A 21,199-nucleotide genomic window follows, 5' to 3' on the forward strand; every position below is an offset into this window, starting at 1 on the left:
ACTGATCAATTTGTCATCATTTTTAATTTGTATACCGTCTTTCTATCTTACAATACTGAAGGCAGTTTACAAGCGGAAGATCTTATAACAATCTAATGCAATACAAAAATGTGATGATTAAACAACTTTAAAATAGGCAACCTACATCAAAAAAGTAACATTCAACAATCATTAGTAAAGGTAAAGGGACCCCTGACCATTAGGTCCAGTGGTGGCTGACTCTGGGGTTGCGGCGCTCATCTCGCTTTACTGGCCGGGGGAGCTGGCGTACAGCTTCCAGGTCATGTGGCCAGCAGGACTCAGCCACTTCTGGCGAACCAGAGCAGTGCACAGAAACACCATTTATCTTCCCGCCGGAGCGGTACCTATTTATCTACTTGCACTTTGAGGTGCTTCCGAACTGCTAGGTGGGCAGGAGCAGGGACCGAGCAACGGGAGCTCACCCTGTCATGGGGATTCGAACCGCCGACCTTCTGATCGGCAAGTCCTAGGCTCTGTGGTTTAACCCACAGCGCCACCCGCGTCCCTCCTCAACAATCATTAGAAGAGTATAAAATAATTTCAACATATAAAAGTTAAGCAGAAATCCACTCAACAGTTACAATAAATAATATCTAAACTAGAATCACATAACATCGCAGGCGCTTTGAGCTCAAAAAGAGCTGCACCGGGGGACAGCCCTGTTTTGGGACGTTTTTAACATTTGACGTCTTATTTGTGTTTTTATATGTGATGGAAGTCGCCTAGGTTGGCTGGGGAAACCCAGCCAGATGTGTGGGGTATAAATACTAAAATTGCTAGCACTGTACTAATAATAGTAATGATTTATTACTTATAGCCTGCCCATCTGGCTGGGCTTCCCCAGCCAATCTGGGCGGCTCCCAACAGAATATTAAAAACATGATAAAATATCATATTTTGGACTCACAGCTGTCCATGGAGGCGCAGGTCAATTCTGTGTCCAGGACGGCTCCATCTGGTACGCAGGATGAGACCCTCAATGCCCACAGACTGTCTGGCCAGAGTGGTGCATGCTCTGGTTATCTCCCACTTGAACTAGTGCCATGCGCTCTACGTGGGGCTGCCTTTGAAGGTGACCCCAATTTGTTAGCCGCCACCCATCCTCCAACCACCTCCAGACACTCACACAGGACATTCACTGCCATTGTTGTTGTTGTTACGACTACCGCTTTTCTTTCCTCCCCAGACTAAAGCAGAGTTCATGGAGAGACTGAATGGACTCAGCCCTGAACTGCCCAGAGAGCGTGGCCGGAGAACAACTTTGTTCCAAAAATCTGACAACCCGTCGCTTCCTTCCTCTGTGGACTGGCGCTCCAAAGGCTACGTCACCCCAGTGAAAGATCAGGTCAGTGTAGCATCGCCACTTGGGAAGGCTTAAATGACCAAAGGCAGGGAGTCAAAGTTGGCTACAATTATGAGAATCCCTCCATTGTGGGGAGGGATGAAAGTAGGCGCCATTTCTCCGCCTGACCCCAATGCATCCCGTCCACTGCCTGCTTCTAGCCTGCTGTGATTCAGCTTGTGCCAAAGAAAATGGTTTTGTCTCACTTCCCAGGAACAGGAGGACAGTATAGATTTGTAACAGTGGTTTGCAGAGGGACAGAGTTCAGAAGGCAGAAGCTGGGAAATACTGGATGGGGAACAGCTAGGAGAAGAAACCCTGGAAGAGAAAGAGTTAACAGATTCAACGGGATCAAACCGGGTTTTTACCAGGTTGCCAAATGAAGAACAATATAAGGAATATAATAGATATTATTGAATATCAGGAAGTAAGAAATGAGAAACTAGCTGCCTTATTGTTTATGGATGCTGAAAAGGCCTTTGACAATGCTTCATGGACTTTTATGAAAAAGATGATAGAAAAAATGAATTTTGGGGAATCATTTGGGAGAGGAATAGAGGTGATGTAGCTTAATAAGGACAGAAGGGGGTGTGATCCTTAATTAGGAGCACCGCCATTCCTAGGAGATGTATTCTTTGTTCTCTCGCTGTGATTATTAGTGTTTCTAAGTGGTAAGAAGACTCCTTTTCCTTTCTTCTGCTTATCTACTGCCATGGGGGGGAGGAAGCGGATTCCCTGAAGCCTGACACAAATCGCTTGTCCCTTTTCACAGGGTAGCTGCGGGTCTTGTTGGGCGTTCAGTGCCACCGGAGCCCTGGAAGGTTATCTCGCCCGGACAACTGGCAGGCTGGTCTCGCTGAGCGAACAAAACCTGGTCGACTGTTCCTGGCAGCAGGGCAACCAAGGCTGCAATGGCGGGTGGCCAAGCTGGGCTTTCCAGTACGTGATGGATAACCACGGACTCGACTCGGAACAAAGCTACCCCTACATTGGACAGGTAACCTCCAGACGAAACCTACCATTCTGTGATCCTGTGGCCTGTTCGCCACGCTCAACAGAATCTCTTTTCTTTCTCCGTCTTCACTCCTTTGGGGCCAAACTTTAGTTAGGGACAGAGGAGAATTATTTTATTAAGTTTGAACTTAAGAGGCTTAACCCACCTCATCGGCACTTTCAGAAGTAATACACTGCCATTCTTCGACATTCTCTATTCCCTAAATATTGCAACATGGTCCACCCCCCTGTCCCCCAATCAAGTAATGTGCCCGAGGTTGAATGTACAGTGGTACCTCAGGTTAAGTACTTAATTCGTTCCGGAGGTCCGTTCTTAACCTGAAACTGTTCTTAACCTGAAGCACCACTTTAGCTAATGGGGCCTCCTGCTGCCGCTGTGCCGCCAGAGCATGATTTCTGTTCTCATCCTGAAGCAAAGTTCTTAACCTGAAGCACTATTTCTGGGTTAGCGGAGTCTGTAACCTGACGCGTCTGTAACCCGAGGTACCACTGTACTGTGTTAGTATATTGGTGAAAATAAAATGTAAAATTTGTACTGTTAAAACGGAAAAGGGTCAAACCATCGCGAGAGGTGAAATTTTCGAAGGTTGGCTAGTTACAGTGGAATGGTCTTGGTGGTGGGGTGCACAATTTTTATTCTTATTTATGATGATGCTTTTGGCTAAATAAAATTTGGCAAAACTTGGGTGTCGTCTTATACACGGATAGAGAATGCGGGGTGTGTGTGTGTGCGATTAATGGCAGCAGCAAGCGGGAGATTGGCAGCGGCGATTGGGCGGGTGATTGGTGGCTGCAGCAAGGCCTGCTGGTGATTGGCTGCAGCCATGGCAAGTGGCGGGCAGGCGGGGGAGCGATTGGTGGAAGTGACCTCCACCACGCCCCCCAAAAAGCTAAACAACTTAATTTTGGGTTATAGAAAATAGGGGTCATCTTATACAACGGGGGCGTCTTATGTGTGGAAAAATACGGCAATTGCTTGCTGTTTCTTTGCAGGATCTAGCTTGTATGTACAAATCCGCAGACCTCGCAGTCAGGATCAACGGCTACGTGGATATCCCAAGCAACGACGAGGCTGCCCTTCAGGAAGCTGTTGCCACTTATGGGCCAGTTACTGTGGCCCTGGATGCCTCAGACTTCCACTTTTACAGCTCAGGTAAAATTCGGGAGAAATGCAGCGACGATAAAACTCCCTGGGTTGCACTGAAAACAGTCGTCCGTATAGGGAATCTGGAGGGTTGGGGTTTATGACCCATCATAGGAAAATAACGAGAGATCATTGGCCCCTTTAGTCCAGCTCCCGGTCCTCACAGCAGCCAACCTGATGCCCACATCAGTATCCCACACCCAGGACCTGAGGTCAGCAGCCACACTCCCCAGTTGTGATCCCTGGGAACTGGTTTTTGAAGACAGTAGAAGCAGAGTACAGCAGACCCTCCAAGTGTCCCTACTATCCAGGAAGTCCCAGATTTACAGAAGCCACCTGGTTTCATATTTGACCCCAGAACGTCCCACTTTTCCTTAGGACGTCTCTATTTTCTGGGGAGAAACGCTGGAGGGGATGGAAGAGGACGTCCCTCTTTTCAGGGGAGAAACGTTGGAGGGGATGGAATAGGACATCCCTATTTTCACAGGAGAAAAGTCGGAGGGGATGGAATAGGACGTCCCTCTTTTCAGGGGAGAAACGTCGGAGGGGATGGAATAGGACGTCCCTATTTTCACGGGAAAAACGTCGAAGGGGATGGGGTTATGCAACACACACACCCCAAGCCAAGGAGATAAGCAACGATATGACCTTAAATTTGTTTTCCCTCCATCCAGGAGTCTTTGACTACCCCAACTGCGGGACATCCTTGAACCACGCCGTCCTGGCCGTCGGCTACGGGACTCAGAACGGAACTCCTTATTGGATCATAAAGAACAGGTAGGGCAGAGAGCCCGGGTGCCAGAAATGGATGTGCAGTGCTGTGGGAGCTTATTGATCATTGTCATGGAGGGTGAGGAGAGGCTTTGCCTGCCAAAGCAGGGAAAATTGGGGTACCTGGGTGGACAGAGTGTACACATTGCACCTAGGGAGTCCCAGATCCAACCCCATCACATTTCCAGGTCACACTGGGTGAGACTTCTGCCTAAATTCCTGGAGCTGCCACTGTAACCAGTCAGAATGGACAATACTGAGCTAGCCAGGCCAATGCAAGCTTAGGTAAAGGTAAAGGGACCCCTGACCATTAGGTCCAGTCGTGGCCGACTCTGGGGTTGTGGCGCTCATCTCGCTTTACTGGCCGAGGGAGCCGGTGTACAGCTTCCAGGTCACGTGGCCAGCATGACTAAGCCGCTTCTGGCGAACCAGAGTAGCGCACGGAAACGCCATTTACCTTCCCGCCAGAGTGGTACCTATTTATCTACTTGCACTTTGACGTGCTTTCGAACTGCTAGGTTGGCAGGAGCAGGGACCGAGCAACGGGAGCTCACCCCATCATTGCGGGGATTCGAACCGCCGACCTTCTGATCGGCAAGTCCTAGGCTCTGGGGTTTAACCCACAGCTCCACCCACGTCCCAATGCAAGCTTCCTTATACCCAAATTTCATACAGATATGCACTCACTGAAGAAGTGTTGGTGAACTTTCACGAAGGGGTTCAAAGTAGAAAACCAATCACAAATGGCTGCAGAAATGTGGAGAATTGAATTTTAGATTGGAAGGATGTGAAACGAAGGGAAGCAAAACTAACAGGTCCATGCATCCTTCGTCTGACCCCACCTTGGAGTCATCCCACTCGCCTCTCGCTTTCTGAAACTACAACTTACGGAGACTCTCTCTCCCCCTCTATCTTCCTTTCACAGCTGGGGTCCCAACTGGGGTGAAGGTGGCTACATTCTGCTGAAGAGAGGATCCAATCAGTGTGGCGTAGCAGAGGTTGCTAGTTACCCGGTGTAACCAGCTGCGGGTCCACAATCCTTCCATCGGGGGCTTTCCATCCGTCAGAGCAACAAACCATCAGGACCGCTGACCTTCCCCTGCACCTCTTTATCTGGTGCTTACCAAAGAGAAGCAACATCCAGGAACCAAATTATGTTGAGCACCTCCTTGATATTTTTAACAATAAAGGTTTGAGCATGTGGTTTGGCTGTTTGGAGCGATGTCTGTGTTTCCTGGAGGTTGCGTTCAGTTTGAACGGGGGTCCCTACCCTCAGGAACACAACTTCCCCTGAACTTCAACTACAGTCAAACCTCGGTTGTCGAACGTAATCTGTTCCGGAAGACCGTTCGTCTTCTGAAACGTTTGACAACCAAGGTGTGGCTTCCAATTGGTCGCAAGAGCTTCCTGCACTCAAGCAGAAGTTTGGCTTCCGGGAAATGTTCGAAAACTGGAGTATTTGCTTCTGGTTTTTCGGCGTTCGGGAGCCGAAACGGTCGAAAACGGAGCTGTTTAGGAGCCGAGGTTGACTGTACCTCAACTTTCCCTCCCTGAGACAGTGGCGGACTTTGGGCTTTGACATCTCAGTGGCGCCCTGTGAAAAATCCGCCTTTGCGGTGCCCGGTTTGGGCGAACCGGTCCTGCCGCCCTAAATCAGACGCTAAGATCACAATGTTGTCATTTTTACAAAGCTCCCCCTCTTCCCGAAGTATCACAATACCTCCCCACTCCACAGACCATTCTCTGACCCATCAGCAGGGTCCCCACCTGTCCACACACGTGCCTCAGTTTCTCTTCATCTCCCTCGTGTGTCAGGGAGACTTCACTGGATGTGGGGCTCGAGGGCAAAGCAAAGGGGGGGCAGGCCTGACCCCTCACCTCCTCTCCCCTACTGCCTCTTGTAGACCAGAGATATTGAGCGAGGGAATGTGCAGCAACCGGAATTTGGATCGTCTCCCCTCGCGGGATGGAGTCGTAACAGAAGGGCAGCACTACCCCGAGAAAATTGAAAGGAAACAAAGTTTGGGGTCCACATTTTTCATTTTATTAGATCCACTTACCTCTGGTGGTCAGTCGGGGTTGGACATCCGAGATCTGGAGCTGTCGACCAGGAAGGGGCGAATTGCAGCCTAGCTGTGGGTTGGCCAATGGTCGTCTGGACCTCGGAGCAGGAATTCCCCAGGGGTCGGGCCCAAATGGCCAATACTCATCGCTTTGGTACGTTCCCAGTCCCCCAGCCTCCTTGTGCTTTCATTGTTGGAACTCCCACCATCCCTTGCTCATACGTTTTGCTTTCATGCTAGACCTTGCATCGGCCGCCATATTTGGGGCCAGGCAGGACTCCCCCCCCCCCCACTTGGCAAATGGGCTTGTGGTTTTTGCCTACGTCATAACAATCATCACAACCGCGCACGGTTAGGCATTGGGAAGAAAGGTTTCCCTTGCCTTCCACACGACTGGGTAGCACACAGAGCCACTGCTAGTGTTTTGTTGAAAATATCGGCACTGAAATTGAAAACTTCTTTCTTTCATCTTTTGAAATTGATAACTTCTCTCTTTCATCCTTTGGGAAACGGGCCTGCCTTTCTTTGGATAAGGAACCAAAATGCAACTCAGTTAATTTTCTGGGAACTGACACACCGTGATAACGAATTGCCATTTAGCGTTGGGGAATTATGTGCAGCTTTGCAGATTTGGAATACCAAAACCTACCTCTTCCTCAAAAAAGAAAAAAGGTTAGGCTTGTAAGGCGGGGGCAACAGCCGAAACTGGAGAAGCAGCTTTCAAGGGCAGAGCGCTCTCTGCTGGAAAAGGTGTTTTATTTGAAGGAAGAGAAGAGGGAAGTTTCTGATGTTAGTTGCAGAGCGGTGGCTGCAATTGCCAGTTGCCATGGTACAGAATTTGGCTGAGGGAAAAGATTCAAAAATGGGTATTAAAGGACTTCCACTTTTTAAAGAGCAAGGCACTTGCTTTCAGGAGAACCTCATCTACCAAGCTATTGAAGGCTGGAGTGGTTGTACACAAACTGACACACAAAAGGTAAGCACTGTTCTGTGATCCTCAGTGTGGCACTTATGCCAGCCTGCACCCACCGGTTCCTCCTATGGCATCCGGAAAGGGTTTCGGCGAACCATCTCCTCAAAACTCAACAATGCACCAGTTCGCTCTCCCGACTCAATTCCTCTTTCCGTGGCTCGGCCTCTTCCGCTCTGAACATGCCCATGTTCCCCTGGCTGCCAGGACTGGGCAACTCTCCCCTTTCTGAACAGAGGAGGTACAAAAGCTTCTCTCGGTGAGTCAGTGCCACCATGGCTGAGGTGGGAGCCTTGTTGCCCAATGACTGGGGAGCGTGCCTGCATTGTTTGGTCTGGTATCCTCCAGCAGCCCGTGTCCTGCCACACATCCCGGGATGCCAGCTGTGCCCACCTGCCCCCAAAGGGTTGTGGCAACCCCCAGCACAGTTCTACCTTTGCAGAAACCACACTTCTCACGAAGCTGAAATTCGAACTCTAGTTTGGACTGCACGTCCACAAGCATGTTAAGCAGGGAATGTGGAATTGGCTACAGATTTTTTTATGATACGGTAATCTTTATTGTCATTGTCCCATACAGAACAATGAAACTGAAATTGAAATTTTTCTCAAGAGGAAAGAAGGGGTGGAAAGCAAGCTCAGTGGTAGGCCCCCAATGCCAGAGGCAGGTTAAGTAAGGTGTGTTTTGTGTTTGTGGCATGGAAAGGGGCTTCAGCAGCCCTGCGCTGCTTACTTTCCTGCGACAAGCAGTCTAGGATCTATTTTATACAAAGCCAGACGTTACACAAGCCTGTTCAATGTGTGCAAATTATGCCTGGCAGTAGATAGTGTCACCGTTTTTAAAGACACAAGTATTGGGGGACACACACACACACACACACACACACACAATCCCAACCAGGGCTGCGTTCACGCTCACAAACATACTTTGGGTGGTGCAAAAGAACAGGAACAAAAATCCGCAGCTGTTCTGGAATCAGCTGCAAATCCTGCATGCGATTTGGTTAGCTGCATGCAGGATGACAAGTGCTATGGAGTCGGGTTAGAGAGAGCGAGCAGGTGCTCATAGCTTCAGCACTATTCCAGAGGCGTCCGGACTGGAGACTTTCTCATTTTTTGTGTGACATGGGCTTTTCAACATGTGATGGTTGAAGCTTCCTTTTGGGGGTGTCAGACAGGGCCGGTCCGAACCATTTCAGCACCTAGAAGAAGGGAAACCCAACTGATAGCCTCCACTAAATCAGAACAGGGTACAAGGGGGAGTGGTTAGGGGATGCTTGGCATCGTGCGAGAACCTCAGGCTTTGTTTTATTAAAAGAAAAAGAGGTTTATAGGCCTAATGGCTGCAGAGGTGCAACATCACTGGTGATGTCTGCTAAAATAAATCAGAATCTGGACAGGTGGGCAAATAAGATTTTCAGAAGTTGAGGGTGAAGTTCTGTTGAGAGGGGGGAAAAGCAGAATTGTGCAAATCCGCCTATCGGAATGCAAAATTCATCATTCTCTAGCACAGGTTTTTGTTTTTGGCAGGTTGCACACATTTCCCCTCACTCTTGCCCAGCTGCCAAAAGTTTCAACAGGATTTCCAAATAAAAAAATTCATGGTGTTGTGTCGTCAACGAATTGCAGAATGTTTCGGCTCCTGGTTCTCGGGGCGTGTCGTGTGTGAGAAGCCTGCCTTTAACTTTCCCCGCGACGAGACCCCCAACTTTAAATGTCCGACCAAGCTAGCAGGAGGCCTTGGGTGCAATTTTCTGACAACGCCAGGGGCACTCGAAAGACAACGAGGGGAAAATTCAACTGCGGCTTAGACATCTGGATAGCAGCGTCATACTTTATTTAAAGTAAACCCATGTTAAAAACAAAGTTAAAATGAAAAAAGTGGTACCTGAAAAATAAATTATTTGATATAAAACAAAATCAATAACTTAAAAACACGCTAAATATACAAAAAAAAGTCTTAAGCATATATACTGTACAGTATGGGGGGTGGGTGGGAACCGATTAAAAGCCTTCTGTTTGCACAGGCAGACGACTTTATTAGAAAAAAGGAAAATGAAAGGAAAAAATAAGGTTACACTAGAGATAAAAGGGAAGCAGAGTGAGACCGAGGGAGGGTGCCATTTACAGCTCACTGAACTCGACCGCAAAACTGGCGTTAACGACTGCAGATGGCACCCGCCCTGAACGTACACGGACTATTTCAACTTACGGGCGAAAGGAGAGCTGCGTCTCAACATAAAAGCTCTGAATATCTTCCCACTGTTCCTTCTTATAATGACCTCGTGGGGTGGGAAAGTTGCTCAATATACGGCGAAGCGTTTTTTTAAAAAAAAGAAACGAAAAAACAGGGAAAACCTAAACCGTTCTCAGCGAGAATCCTTTTAACCTTCCTTCGGAAACGTTAGCACAAATAAAGCAATGGCGTTTTTCATATATATATATATATATATATATGCTTTCGTAGATTTTCACGGGTACAGGAATGTAGGTTTTGGTGTCTTCGGGTGTCTTCCCGTGTAAGAGTTGGGGTGTCTAGGCGACGTTTCGACGAGGTCTCACTCGTCATCTTCAGGCTGGTGCTTTCGGCTTCTTGTTACTGGAACAGAGCAGGATCTCAGTGTTTGAGTTCCTATAAATACTGTTGAGGGGGTGTGGTGCAGAGAAGAAGTTCCCAGGTTATTGTGCCTTTTCTTCTTTTGTTCTTTAATTACTTGGGGGATATCTTGAGTGATATCTTGAGTGGTATTCTGAGTACCACTTAGGTGGGTCATTAAGTGTGGATTAGTTGCTATAGCTTTCGTGTCTTGACCTTTTGAGCTAGTGAAGAGAAAGAAAGAAAAACTAGACAGCTTCCTCACACATCTCAACAGCCTACACCCCAAAATACAATTTACCATGGAAATAGAAGCCAACAACCAACTTCCCTTCCTTGACGTCCTAATCTACAAAAAACCTGATGGCTCCCTAGGACACACTATCTACCAGAAAAAAACACACACCAACCGCTACTTACATGCACAATCACACCACCACCCTGCACAAATAAACTCCGTAGCCAAGACTCTCATCTCCAGAACCAAACGCCTGGCTGACAAAGACCACTTGACAACTGAGTTACAGAATCTCTCAAATGTGTTAATCGCCAATGGATACCAGCAAAACAGGGTTACGAAGCTAATCCAAAAAGAAACACCCCCCAAAAACCAAGACACAGAAGAAAACAATGGCATGGCCCTCCTTCCTTATATCAAGGGCACTACAGACAAAATCAGCAAAATCCTCCATAAACACAATATCAAAACAGCCTTTTGCACCAACCAAAAAATAGCCAATATCCTCAGAAACCCCAAAGATAAAATCCAGTTGGAAAACCAAGGGGTCTATGAAATACCCTGCAAAGTCTGCCCAGCCACGTACATTGGACAAACAAACAGACGAATAAATGCACGTATCGCAGAACACAAGAATGCCGTCAAAAAAGAAGAAAAAACCTCCTCTCTTTTCCAACACATGAAAGAAACAGGACACGAAATTAATTTTGCAGATTCCAAATTGCTCTTTAACATGGAACATCACCACAAGAGAATAATCATGGAAGCCATCGAGATAGAGAAACACCCTCACAACATGAACAAGCGTGACGACACGTCCCGCCTGCCAGACATCTGGAAATTAGCCCTCCCCACAAAAACCGACACCAGGACCAGAGGCACACAGAACGCCATCACCTATCAACCACACCAGACCCAAACCCAGACCCTCTCCACAGATAAATTACAGACTCCATCCGGTAGCCAAACCATAGTGGCACCTCCGGATGCTGCACCCCCCTGCAATCCCTACACAGATCTGGCTGGCACAGGGCACAAAACCACAGCTCGCCCCTATACACGAAGCCAAGCCAGAGCACAACTAAGTGCAGTACAGCCATCTTCTCAGAAAAATCTCTTCACTAGCTCAAAAGGTCAAGACACGAAAGCTATAGCAACTAATCCACACTTAATGACCCACCTAAGTGGTACTCAGAATACCACTCAAGATATCACTCAAGATATCCCCCAAGTAATTAAAGAACAAAAGAAGAAAAGGCACAATAACCTGGGAACTTCTTCTCTGCACCACACCCCCTCAACAGTATTTATAGGAACTCAAACACTGAGATCCTGCTCTGTTCCAGTAACAAGAAGCCGAAAGCACCAGCCTGAAGATGACGAGTGAGACCTCGTCGAAACGTCGCCTAGACACCCCAACTCTTACACGGGAAGACACCCGAAGACACCAAAACCTACATATATATATATATATATATATATATATATATATATATATAAAATCGAATCTGGCTGGGTTTTCGTTAGCGTTAGACGAAAGTATAGAAACTCCACGCAACAGGGGAAAAGAAAACCAAACCAAAAAATAAATTAAATTAAAAACAGAAATGAAACAAAAATTTTCAGTAAACCTATAAAAGGAAGTTGCCAGTGGGATGTAAGAAGGGTCGGCAGCCCGGGCCAAAGGCATGCCAGTCCCTGCGTGTGATGTGGGTTCACACTTTGCTTGCCACACTAATAATAATAATGCTTCTTTGTTTTTAAATCATGCGCTGGGAGAAATAGAAGAGCTTATTATGCTATTCCGGAAACGGATCGTTTGCACTACACAAAAATGCTACAGATAAAAAGACGAGGCAGATAAAAGTGTCATGTACCCGATTTTGGAACTTAAAAAAAGAAAAAAGCAAGCAACGTTGATCGTGAGCTGTGATTTCTTTTTTTAAAAAACCACAACAAAACCTTCTATATTACACCAAGCACCCTTTTAAAAAAGCAGGAACAGGGTTAAGATAATGAAATCCACAAATTTTCATTATGCCTGGGGAGGCGGAGACGACCGCTCCCACAGCAAATTTCCATATATGCAAAACTTTTAGCTGTTAGGTTCGATCGTTCGACTTGCACCTTTCCCTTCAGTGGGATTTCTGAAACTGGGGCAGGACCGCAGGTCACTTAAAAGCACTGAAGGAACGGGTGCAGCTATGTCCTGGCTCAGTGACTCTTGTGGCTGCAGGGGGAGCTAAATCAAGGTGAGTTTTCTTATTCAAGAACTCCTCGTCCGCAAGAAGCTGGGAGAGGAAGATGCAATGTTTTGGGGGTGGAGGGGGTTGGTTTGAGATGGATGGGCTAAACTATTATGAAACAAAAACACACAATACACTCATAATTTGGCAACATTATAGGGGGAACGTGGAAATCGCTGCCAATCGTTCCTCTTAAGACATGCTTCACGACATGGTTTCCAAAAAAAATAAATACACAAAGCCACTTGTAGCTAACTGATCAAAGGGCTCAATTCATTTTCTTTAAGTCAGGGTGGAAATATTCAGGGATAAACCTCAAGGACATGAAAATGAGAGAGTTGCGCTTAACCCTGAGAGCCAAACAAGCCCTTTGAGACAACCTGAGGTCACCATCTTGTTAGCCCAACAATGGGAAACTCTTTTAACAGCTAATGTAATAAGCCAGGGAGATGTTTGCACTGAATATTTTCGATTTCTCTCAGGGAGGAAGGAAAACTTGGGCATTAGTTTGTGCCAGTCAGCTTAGGAGTCTTCTACAAAATGGTTGCTGTCTTGTTCCCCAGCCCCCAAAAAAGAATTGCAATGATAAGCAAACCTACTGTACCTTTTTTTTAAAGGAAATCTGTCCCTGTACAAATTCGCAATCCTTAAAAAAATAAAGGGAATCCAAGACAGCTGGCCAACCTGAGATTATGTAATAATCTCACATACCACATGCAGGAAGTATTCCAATTACACGAACTGACTTTCCCTGCCATCTTTGCATTCTGACACAAGTGATGGCTTTTGCCAGCTTGGGGTGGGAAGAGCCTTTTACTGCTGGCAGCTTAAGCCAGCGATTCCGTGAAACGCATCGGCTCAGGCTCCCTTTACCCAGCTCAGCGTGCGCTGGCGGGCTTCGCAGAATTGGGTATGGCACCGGGAGGAAGCTGTGGGGCGACAGGAAGGCAATGCTTTAAGCACGGACTCTACAGAGTGATCTTTATTTCCTTGCAGGGCTTCGTGGATTAAGAGACTTCTGCGCCCAGGTTGAGAGCAACTCTTCCCCGAGAGAGGAGGCATGTAGAAGAAATGAAATCCAACCGTTTGCGGTCTTATCAAGAACGGGCCCCAATCCACTTATTTGACTGCTGTCGATTCATATTGATTGAGCGCACCTGTAGCTCTCGTCGAGATCTGCATGAAGGCAACTCTGGAGGATTAGGAGGCAAAGCTGCGATATTCGCCCAAGAGGAACTCAAGCTGGAACTCAACGAAGAACAAGAGGATGCTGTTATTCCAGGATGAGACAAACACAGAGATATTTGGCACCTTTTGCAACTGATTCCATTGGGGGGGCAGGGGATGCTGTTTTAGTGCAATCAGATTTTCATGGGGTCAGGGAAGCAATCTAATGAAAATACAAAAAGTAACTGCAGCTGTAGAGTCGCCATACACTAGGAGAGCCCAATGATGTGATTACTTAGGGGCTTTTCTGATAACCCTTTTTTTTAGGTCTACATCAGATTCGGAAATGGACTTCCAATGCAGTTTTACCCTTGATGGGAGCCCTTCCAAGCATTACCTGGAAATATACTTAGGAGTTCAAGAGCTGCTGCAGACCTGCCAGGATGAACACAGCACAGGAGAATGTGAGTCCTGGGAAGTAGGTTTGGGCAGATGGCAACCAGGACAAGACTCTGGGAAGACGCAAAGTGAAGCAGAGAAAAGGTTATAAATGCAAGGACCACGAGAAACTACAAGATCCAAAACTGAGCTACCAATAGACTTGCGAGCAGACGCTTCCTGATTGGACCAAAAATTCCATTATCTGAAAGGCAGAGGGGCACAAATATAGGAGGAACAGAAGCAATTCCTGACAAGCTACGACCACCCAGCGTATAAAGTACAGCGCTTTCCATATGAAGCGGCATTAAAAGAGGAGAAACGAAGGAAGAAACATTAGAGTTCTTAAAAAGAGAAAACAACGATGCCACAAGGACATTCGCTGCTGAAGACTTCCAGGTGACTTAAGAGGGCTCTGTAAAAGTGGCTCTGAAGAGCTGTCTTTGAATGCTAGTGGGCATATCCAAGAACGCAATCCATTGGAAAAGTGTGCCTGGATGCCAAACCCACTGAAATTAAAGGGTAGCTTCCACAAGACGGTATTCGTTTCGGTGAGGTTTGCAAAGGAAACTCCAAACTGAATTGTGCCCTCGTACTCTTGCGAGATGCCCAGGGACTGCAATAGAGAGAACATTACCTAGCGAGAGTCCGCAGTGGTCCTCTCAGAAACGCCAGCTGGCGCCACGTCCTTGATTCCAAACAGCTGAACTGGGTCTGAATAGGGTATCAGGTCAGTTCCCAGTTTACAACCCCAACATTTCCTGTGGGAATGGCAAAGGGACACTGGCAGGAGGGAGGGGAAAAGGAGCCTCTTCAGGAAGCAAGGGCTGAACGAATGCGGTTTGTCATCAACCGATATTGAGAACGGCACACAGCAGAGATGTGGATTGTCTCGGGACTTTGAGAAGTCCACGACAACAAAACACACCAAGCAAACTAACAAGAAGGCTTCTAGTTCAAGCTGTTCTGTACATCCATCTTGCTGGATTATTTCCACAGGCCAAAGACTTCTTAATGATCAGAGCATTTCCAGAAAGATGCCAGAAATCGCGATGAAAACCTCCAAGAGGATGGGTAATTAGGGAAGTCGTTATCTAGAGGGTCTGCTTAGTTTGTAAGAGAAGAAGAACATCATATATGTGTGATGTACATCTGAGACCTCAAGAAATTGGTTAATGAGGTGATGCACTCTCTCAGAAGCCAAGCAAGTTACTTGGAACGTTGTTAAGAAGTTTCCTGATGAAGATATGCAAGGGCATCGTTTCCTACAAAGAACTTGCCTTTGCATAACAAGATGTACGAGAAATGTCATAAGGTGTACACACAAAAAGCATCACAAGGATACAGAAATCCCAAGTCCTGTGTGCAGGCTGGAACAGCACTGTTATGAAAGACGGCCACTCAAAGCCAGGAAAGGGCCCGAAATCTCCCTCAGAATTGCAACTTGCAGGCTTTGCCAGCAAGTCCTTTTTCTGACGGTGGATTTATGGGCGTGGGTGGTGCAGCCAGTCTGAGGCAACCCTCTCCTGCTGCGCCAGGGGGCTGCTCCAAGTCCTCCTGGCCAGTCCTCAGTGCGGTGGCAGAGAATGGTTGTGGTGCGGCTGTAGATGCAGGCAGCCTCGGGGCAGGCTCGAAAAGGATGGAGACGATTCCAAGATGCAATGACCGATCCCCTCACCGGGCATGCACAAGGGGGCTTCTCAAATGTGGTGTGTGGCAGACTTAGGTCATTCTTAGGATTGGATCAGGGTTCCCTTGGACACAACCTTTCTGCTTTTTGCACACTCTATGGACCTACTGCCTATGTGTTTTCTGGAAAACTCTTGTGCCCTTACAAACCCTCGCTACGTCAAAACTGGTTGCAGAGGATTCGTATATGTAAGCCTTCGAGTCTCCTAACTGCTTGGGTTTATCGTTGTGGCACTTTAGAAACACCAGATCGCTCCTACTGGGGAAAAGAGCTGCTGTTAATCTTTTGTGTCGGACGCTGTGTAATATGGAGTGGGGGTTAAAAATTAAAATAACAAACCAAAACAAAATTTGAGCAAAACCAAATCAAATTTAATTGGTCTTAAATGCAAAAGTAAAAACAAACAAAAACACAAAAAAGCAAAAGAAAATTAACAGAAAACAGAACTCAAAGTTTCAAGGCAGCCTGCAGAAAACAGGGGATTAATTAAAATCGTATAAGTCTACCCAAAAAAAGAAAAAAAATCATTTATTTTCTCTCTTAAATCTCTACCGTCCAAGTTTTAATGTACTTTTCTGCTGAGAGTTCAAATATGTAAAGCTATCGTCAGAACAAACCCCTGTTAAAATAGTGGGGGAAATCGTCTAGTACTTATTAGAAGGGATGCAAAAAAATGACAATGCTCAAATGTTCATTAACAGCTTTATATATATATTAAAAAAAAAACCCTAAGGATGCAAGAATTCGAACTAAAAAATTGTATTTGAAAGGAAGTTAATGTTAGATCATGCCACATTTATCTGACCAGAACGTAACACAATACGATGTGCTACCTGGAGGCAAGAACTCCAAGGAAGTGGCAAAGCTGGGTTTGGAGTTTCAGTTTTACTCTGAAATCTTCCCAGAGTTTCTCTGAAACTCTTTGGTCCATTCTTATTGGAAACTGGGCTTTTAAAAGTGGGGGCAGGGACGGGCTATAAAAGCTGTTCCAATTTGACATTTAAAAAAAAAAAATGCGCCTATTGACCAACGAGCTTGGTCAATGGCGTTAACTGAACGCTGGCACGCTCTCGTTTACCAGAGTCTCTTTACAGACACTTTCCTTCTGTGGATTAACAAACTTTTCCGCGAACTAAAAGTTCCAGTTTCCAAGCTTTGCCCTCGGCTACCAGGGGCAATGTTATGTTGCAGCTTGGTTGAAATGCCCCCGTCCTGGCAGTGAAATCAACAGCTAACCTTTTACGGGAAAGCAAGCCTGGCTGTTTTCAGGGCTGGTCTGGATTCTACTTGGTAATTGTTGAGATATATATAGATAGATAGATGTATGTATTATTATTATTTTTGGCTCGGGGACAAGGTCATGAAGCAGAACCATCTAAAATTAAAAACCGATAAAACAATTGCAGGACTTTTTTAAAAAAACAACAACCCGAAACATTTGAACATGTTGGTGGCATCCCAAGAATATATAAAAACCCTTTTATCCCACTTCTCATTTAGACTAAAGACAAACAACTTTCTTTGTGTGAAAACTGGCGCAAAACAAAAAAAGAAGAAGAATCGAGTTGTACACTAACGGAAACAAAACAAAAAAAGAGAAAGGTTTCAAACTTTTTCCGTCACTCGGTTATCTATTCCATACAAAAAAAAGAAAAAAGCCACGAGCGAAATTATTTGTGGGATTTGTTGGTTTTGAAGGAAACCTGCAAGATTTTGTCCCCCAGCCGGTAGCCGTTAAGACTCGCTATGGCCATGGCGGCTTCTTCATAGTTTGTCATTGTCACAAAGCCAAAGCCTTTGCACTTGTTGGTGTTGAAGTCGCGGATGACTTTGACATTAGTCACCGCGCCAAAGGGGCCAAACATCTGCCAGAGGATTCCCTCATCGGCATCTTGGCCGAGGTTGTAGATGAAGATGCACCATCCCGAAGAGGAGTTTCCTGGGACATTTACACCAGAAAGCCCACTCATGTGATCTACACCCATAGGAGAGAACCTACCAAATAAAAAAGGACATAAAATAGTTCATGTAAACAAAACAACAAAACAAAAAAAGTCAGTTTCAATCAAGTTCAAAAAAAAGAAGAGAAGCTCATTGGGGGAATTAAAAGGTTAGGAGCGCTGGGTGGGTGGGGGGGAATTCAGAGCACCCGGGCGCTGCGTTTTGGCAAGAAGACAGAGTCTCCCTGGGACGCCTTAAAGGCTGTCGGATTTGGCGCGGCGTCAGCGTTTCGTGGACTAGGCCCTGCTTCGTCAGATGCGCTGTTTTTTTAAAAAAAATGATTTATTTGCTTTTACTTTAACCGGTTTACATGCAGCCCTTTTAGGGATACAGTGGAACCTCGGTTTTCGAGCGCCTCGGAAGCCCAACGCTAAAAACCCGGAAGTAACTGCTTCCGTTTTCGAACGCACCTCAGAAGTCAAACGGCTTCCGTGCATGTCTTTAAAGTTTCTCAATGGATTTGGCTGGCCGCTCATTGCTCCTTGGTTTTTGAACGTTTCGGAAGTCAAACGGTCTTCCGGAATGGATTACGTTCGACAACCGAGGCTCCACTGTATAATCATTCATAACTGTGAAACATCAAAACACAGAGGCATCAATTAAAAACCAGGCTATACACCCCCCACCAAAAAAAGATTGTGCAGCAATAATTAGTATAAAGACATTGAACAAAAGCGGTACATAAAAAAGCAATGAATTAAAAAGTGGCCTGAAATAAGAACCTTACGCTTTTTCTAAAAACATTTTCTCTAAAAAGATGGGGTCAGGAGGTGTTGTCCACAGTCGACCAAGGAATTCCCTCTCTCTCACACAGAGCTACGTTATGCTAGAAGTGTGAAAGAGACCCACAATCCTGACTGTGAAACCCACAATCCTAGGACCACACAATGGAAATCCATGACTCAAATTGGGGCCGCAGATCTCTTTCGCGTCACAGGCATTCAGTCGGCATTGCAGGCTGCCAACATCACCAAGATTTGCTGTTTTATAAATGGGCCACGTTATTCTTCGCCTAAACACCCCCACTTTTGCTTCTGCCCCATGGATTTCATGACTTGTTTGCATCTGATGAAGCAGCGGCTCTAGTCCACCAAAGCCAGGCCGCGGTAAATTTACTTGTCATCTTAAAGATGCCACCAGTCCCTCTGCTGTGTTTTACTGCAACAGACAGAGGCAGCTGCCCCTCTAGAATTTGCCAGGCTGAAAGCCACCGATCTACCAGGAATGTCTCCTGCGCAGGTCCCAGCAAAATGAACCAGAGTGGGGTGGGCACAAGGTGCACTCAAGCTGCTACCACCCACACCAGCGGGGCTTGCACAGACATTTTCCGGAGGCTGTGCCCTGCGCATTGCCAGGCTTACAGTTCTGTCAGCGATGTCAGAGGCTGATGCGGAGACCCCCTTGGCAAAGGGCTAGTGCCTTGCCCCCTGCGGGACCCCAGTGGTCTGTCTCCTCAAGTGGCATTCTGAAAGGGCCCACAAGGAGCGCTCGATATTGGGCAAAAGGGCTTTGGACGGGCTTTCTGGCCCCTTCGACATCATACAATTCTATGACTTAGATCTGCCTGCACAAGGACGCCATTTGAGCCAAGTGACTTCTTGGTTCAGAGTGTTCAGTAGTCGGGAATGAGGCAAGTGGAGCTGGACGCACAGGGAGATATTAAGACTCTCCTCCTTCCCTAACCACTCTGCTGGACTCGCCACCCCGTTCCCAAGAACGTGAAAGGAAACTCTCTGCTGTTAGGCCTGGCATCTTTCTAGCAAACAGCACAAAGGGCTCTTTCCCCTTTCAGTTCGTCCGTGACTTTCTCACCGCTACTTATTCTCCCTCCCGGTGACCTAGGTTATCTGCAAAGTGACCCCCTGGGCTTGACCACCTGGACCTGCAGAGCATATGATCACTGTGTGCTTTTCTAAAAACAAAAACAGGTTATGTAGGACTGCTTTTTCTGACAAGACAAAATAATGCATCCTTTATGAAGCAAAACCAAAGGGCACAGCAGCTAGCAACTATCTGGTTGTGGAAGAGTAGCACTGCAGGGGTTTTTTTTTGGGAGGGGGGGCATTGCTACACACTTTGTTTTTAAGAGGAGCATAGAGAATTGCTTAGCCAAGTGATTATTCAAGGCACCAGGCCCATACAATATGGCCACCGTTTGCCACTAAGGATCAGTTCAGATGACCCTCCAGTCTGGAGGAATGCGACTGAGCCACCAATAGACACCACCCCTTCTCCTCTCCCTTGGGCGGATCCCCTTCCATTTCCCATCTGGGGTTAGCCATGACGTGCAGAGACATTGACGCCGGCAGGCTGTGGTGAGCGCTTCCCCTCCAAAACCAGAAATCGGCATTTCGGAACGAGGCTTTCGGGAGGAAAGCTCTAACCACCGCCCCCCCAGATTCAGACATCGTGGCAAACACGAGAAAGGGAAGGTTGCGTTTAAAAGCGTTTTGTTCTGGGCCTGCCACACCAGAGCTTGACATTTCATCTGAATTGAGCCACTGGTTCTGACCCCGAGCCAGTTACAGTCAACATTCAGGGCTGTAGCACTGTCAGAAACATTGACACAGGTGGTTGTCTTGTTTTTTTCGGGGGGTGGGGACCATCATCTTACATGGAAGAGGCTGAGTACAGGCAGATAGAAGAACATGTATTTATTTAACATGTGACAAGAATTCTACGACAAGAATTCTGAAAGATACCCATCTGACTCTACACTTTTGGAGAAATTAAAAAGAAAAACATGCAAGGAATTCACTGAAGAAGGCAACTACTGAGAAGGAGTTTACAACAAGCATCGTGTGAAAAATGAGTAAGGGCTTTAAAAAAGAAAAAAACACCAACAAAAAAGGACACATAAGCAAGTGAAAGAAGAAATCCAAAAAACCAGAGGAACAGTAAATTAGGAGAGGGCCATCTTGACAACACTAGTGTTTTGTTTTGTTTTGTTTTCAAAAGTGTGTGTATGCCTAAGTTGTGGTAAATGAGGTTCTCGAAAGAAAACTGCTGTAGATACAGAGGATATAACTAGCTTTCCAGGGGAAAAATTATACCCTAAACAGAGCAAGTTATGAACTGAACTGTTGCTTATTAACTGCTGCTATTAAGTCTTTTGAAGAATGAACTACGTATTAATGGTTTTTAAAAGGTTCTTTTTAAAGTAGCTGATTTAGTGGTGCTGGGCGGGACTTAGCAGGCTAAGAGGTGAGAGATCTTGCTAGCTCATTCCCCACTCAACAGAAGGAGTGACTTGTCTGCATTATTACTGATTTGTCTTTTCTGTACGAAACTTACAGGTTGTAGGACTTGGCCCACATTATGGGCTTGAACTTTAGTGAATAGTACTTTATCAATAATTAAGGAATTGCTAGTATTTCTGTGGGACTTTTTGACGGGGTAAAAGCAAATTTTCACACTGTGCTCCGAAGGACGCCTGGCGCCACTTAAAAAATTTCCATGGCTCCTCAAGAAGACCAGTAACCATGAATAAGATTCCCAG

The 21,199-nt window shown here is 46.4% G+C and overlaps 2 protein-coding genes across 4 annotated transcripts in view; one reads left to right on the forward strand and one right to left on the reverse strand.

Annotated features, from left to right (window-relative positions):
- Positions 1-354: 354 nt before the first annotated feature.
- On the forward strand, positions 355-5,419 carry LOC308577663 (procathepsin L-like). 2 transcript variants are annotated; one of them, XM_081178050.1, is made up of 6 exons: positions 355-979; positions 1,208-1,366; positions 2,136-2,360; positions 3,371-3,530; positions 4,196-4,298; positions 5,218-5,419. In XM_081178050.1, exons 2-6 carry the CDS (start codon positions 1,223-1,225, stop codon positions 5,309-5,311), a joined length of 726 nt encoding a protein of 241 aa, XP_081034176.1. In that variant the 5' UTR covers positions 355-979; positions 1,208-1,222; the 3' UTR covers positions 5,312-5,419. The 2 variants fall into 2 exon arrangements, with proteins under 2 accessions (XP_081034176.1, XP_081034175.1); XM_081178049.1 differs by having other exon boundaries at positions 355-1,366.
- A 6,224-nt stretch (positions 5,420-11,643) lies between these two features.
- The window catches only part of ELAVL1 (ELAV like RNA binding protein 1), a 28,805-nt gene continuing 19,249 nt past the window's right edge, over positions 11,644-21,199 (reverse strand). For both annotated transcript variants that reach the window (XM_081177986.1, XM_081177987.1), the window contains exon 6: positions 11,644-17,694. In XM_081177986.1, coding sequence (XP_081034112.1) covers positions 17,370-17,694 — 325 coding nt within the window. In that variant the 3' untranslated portion in view covers positions 11,644-17,369. The remainder of the gene's footprint in view (positions 17,695-21,199) is intronic.

The sequence above is a fragment of the Podarcis bocagei genome (assembly GCF_964188305.1).
Source record: "Podarcis bocagei genome assembly, chromosome: 18".
Classification (NCBI taxonomy): Eukaryota; Metazoa; Chordata; class Lepidosauria; order Squamata; family Lacertidae; genus Podarcis; species Podarcis bocagei.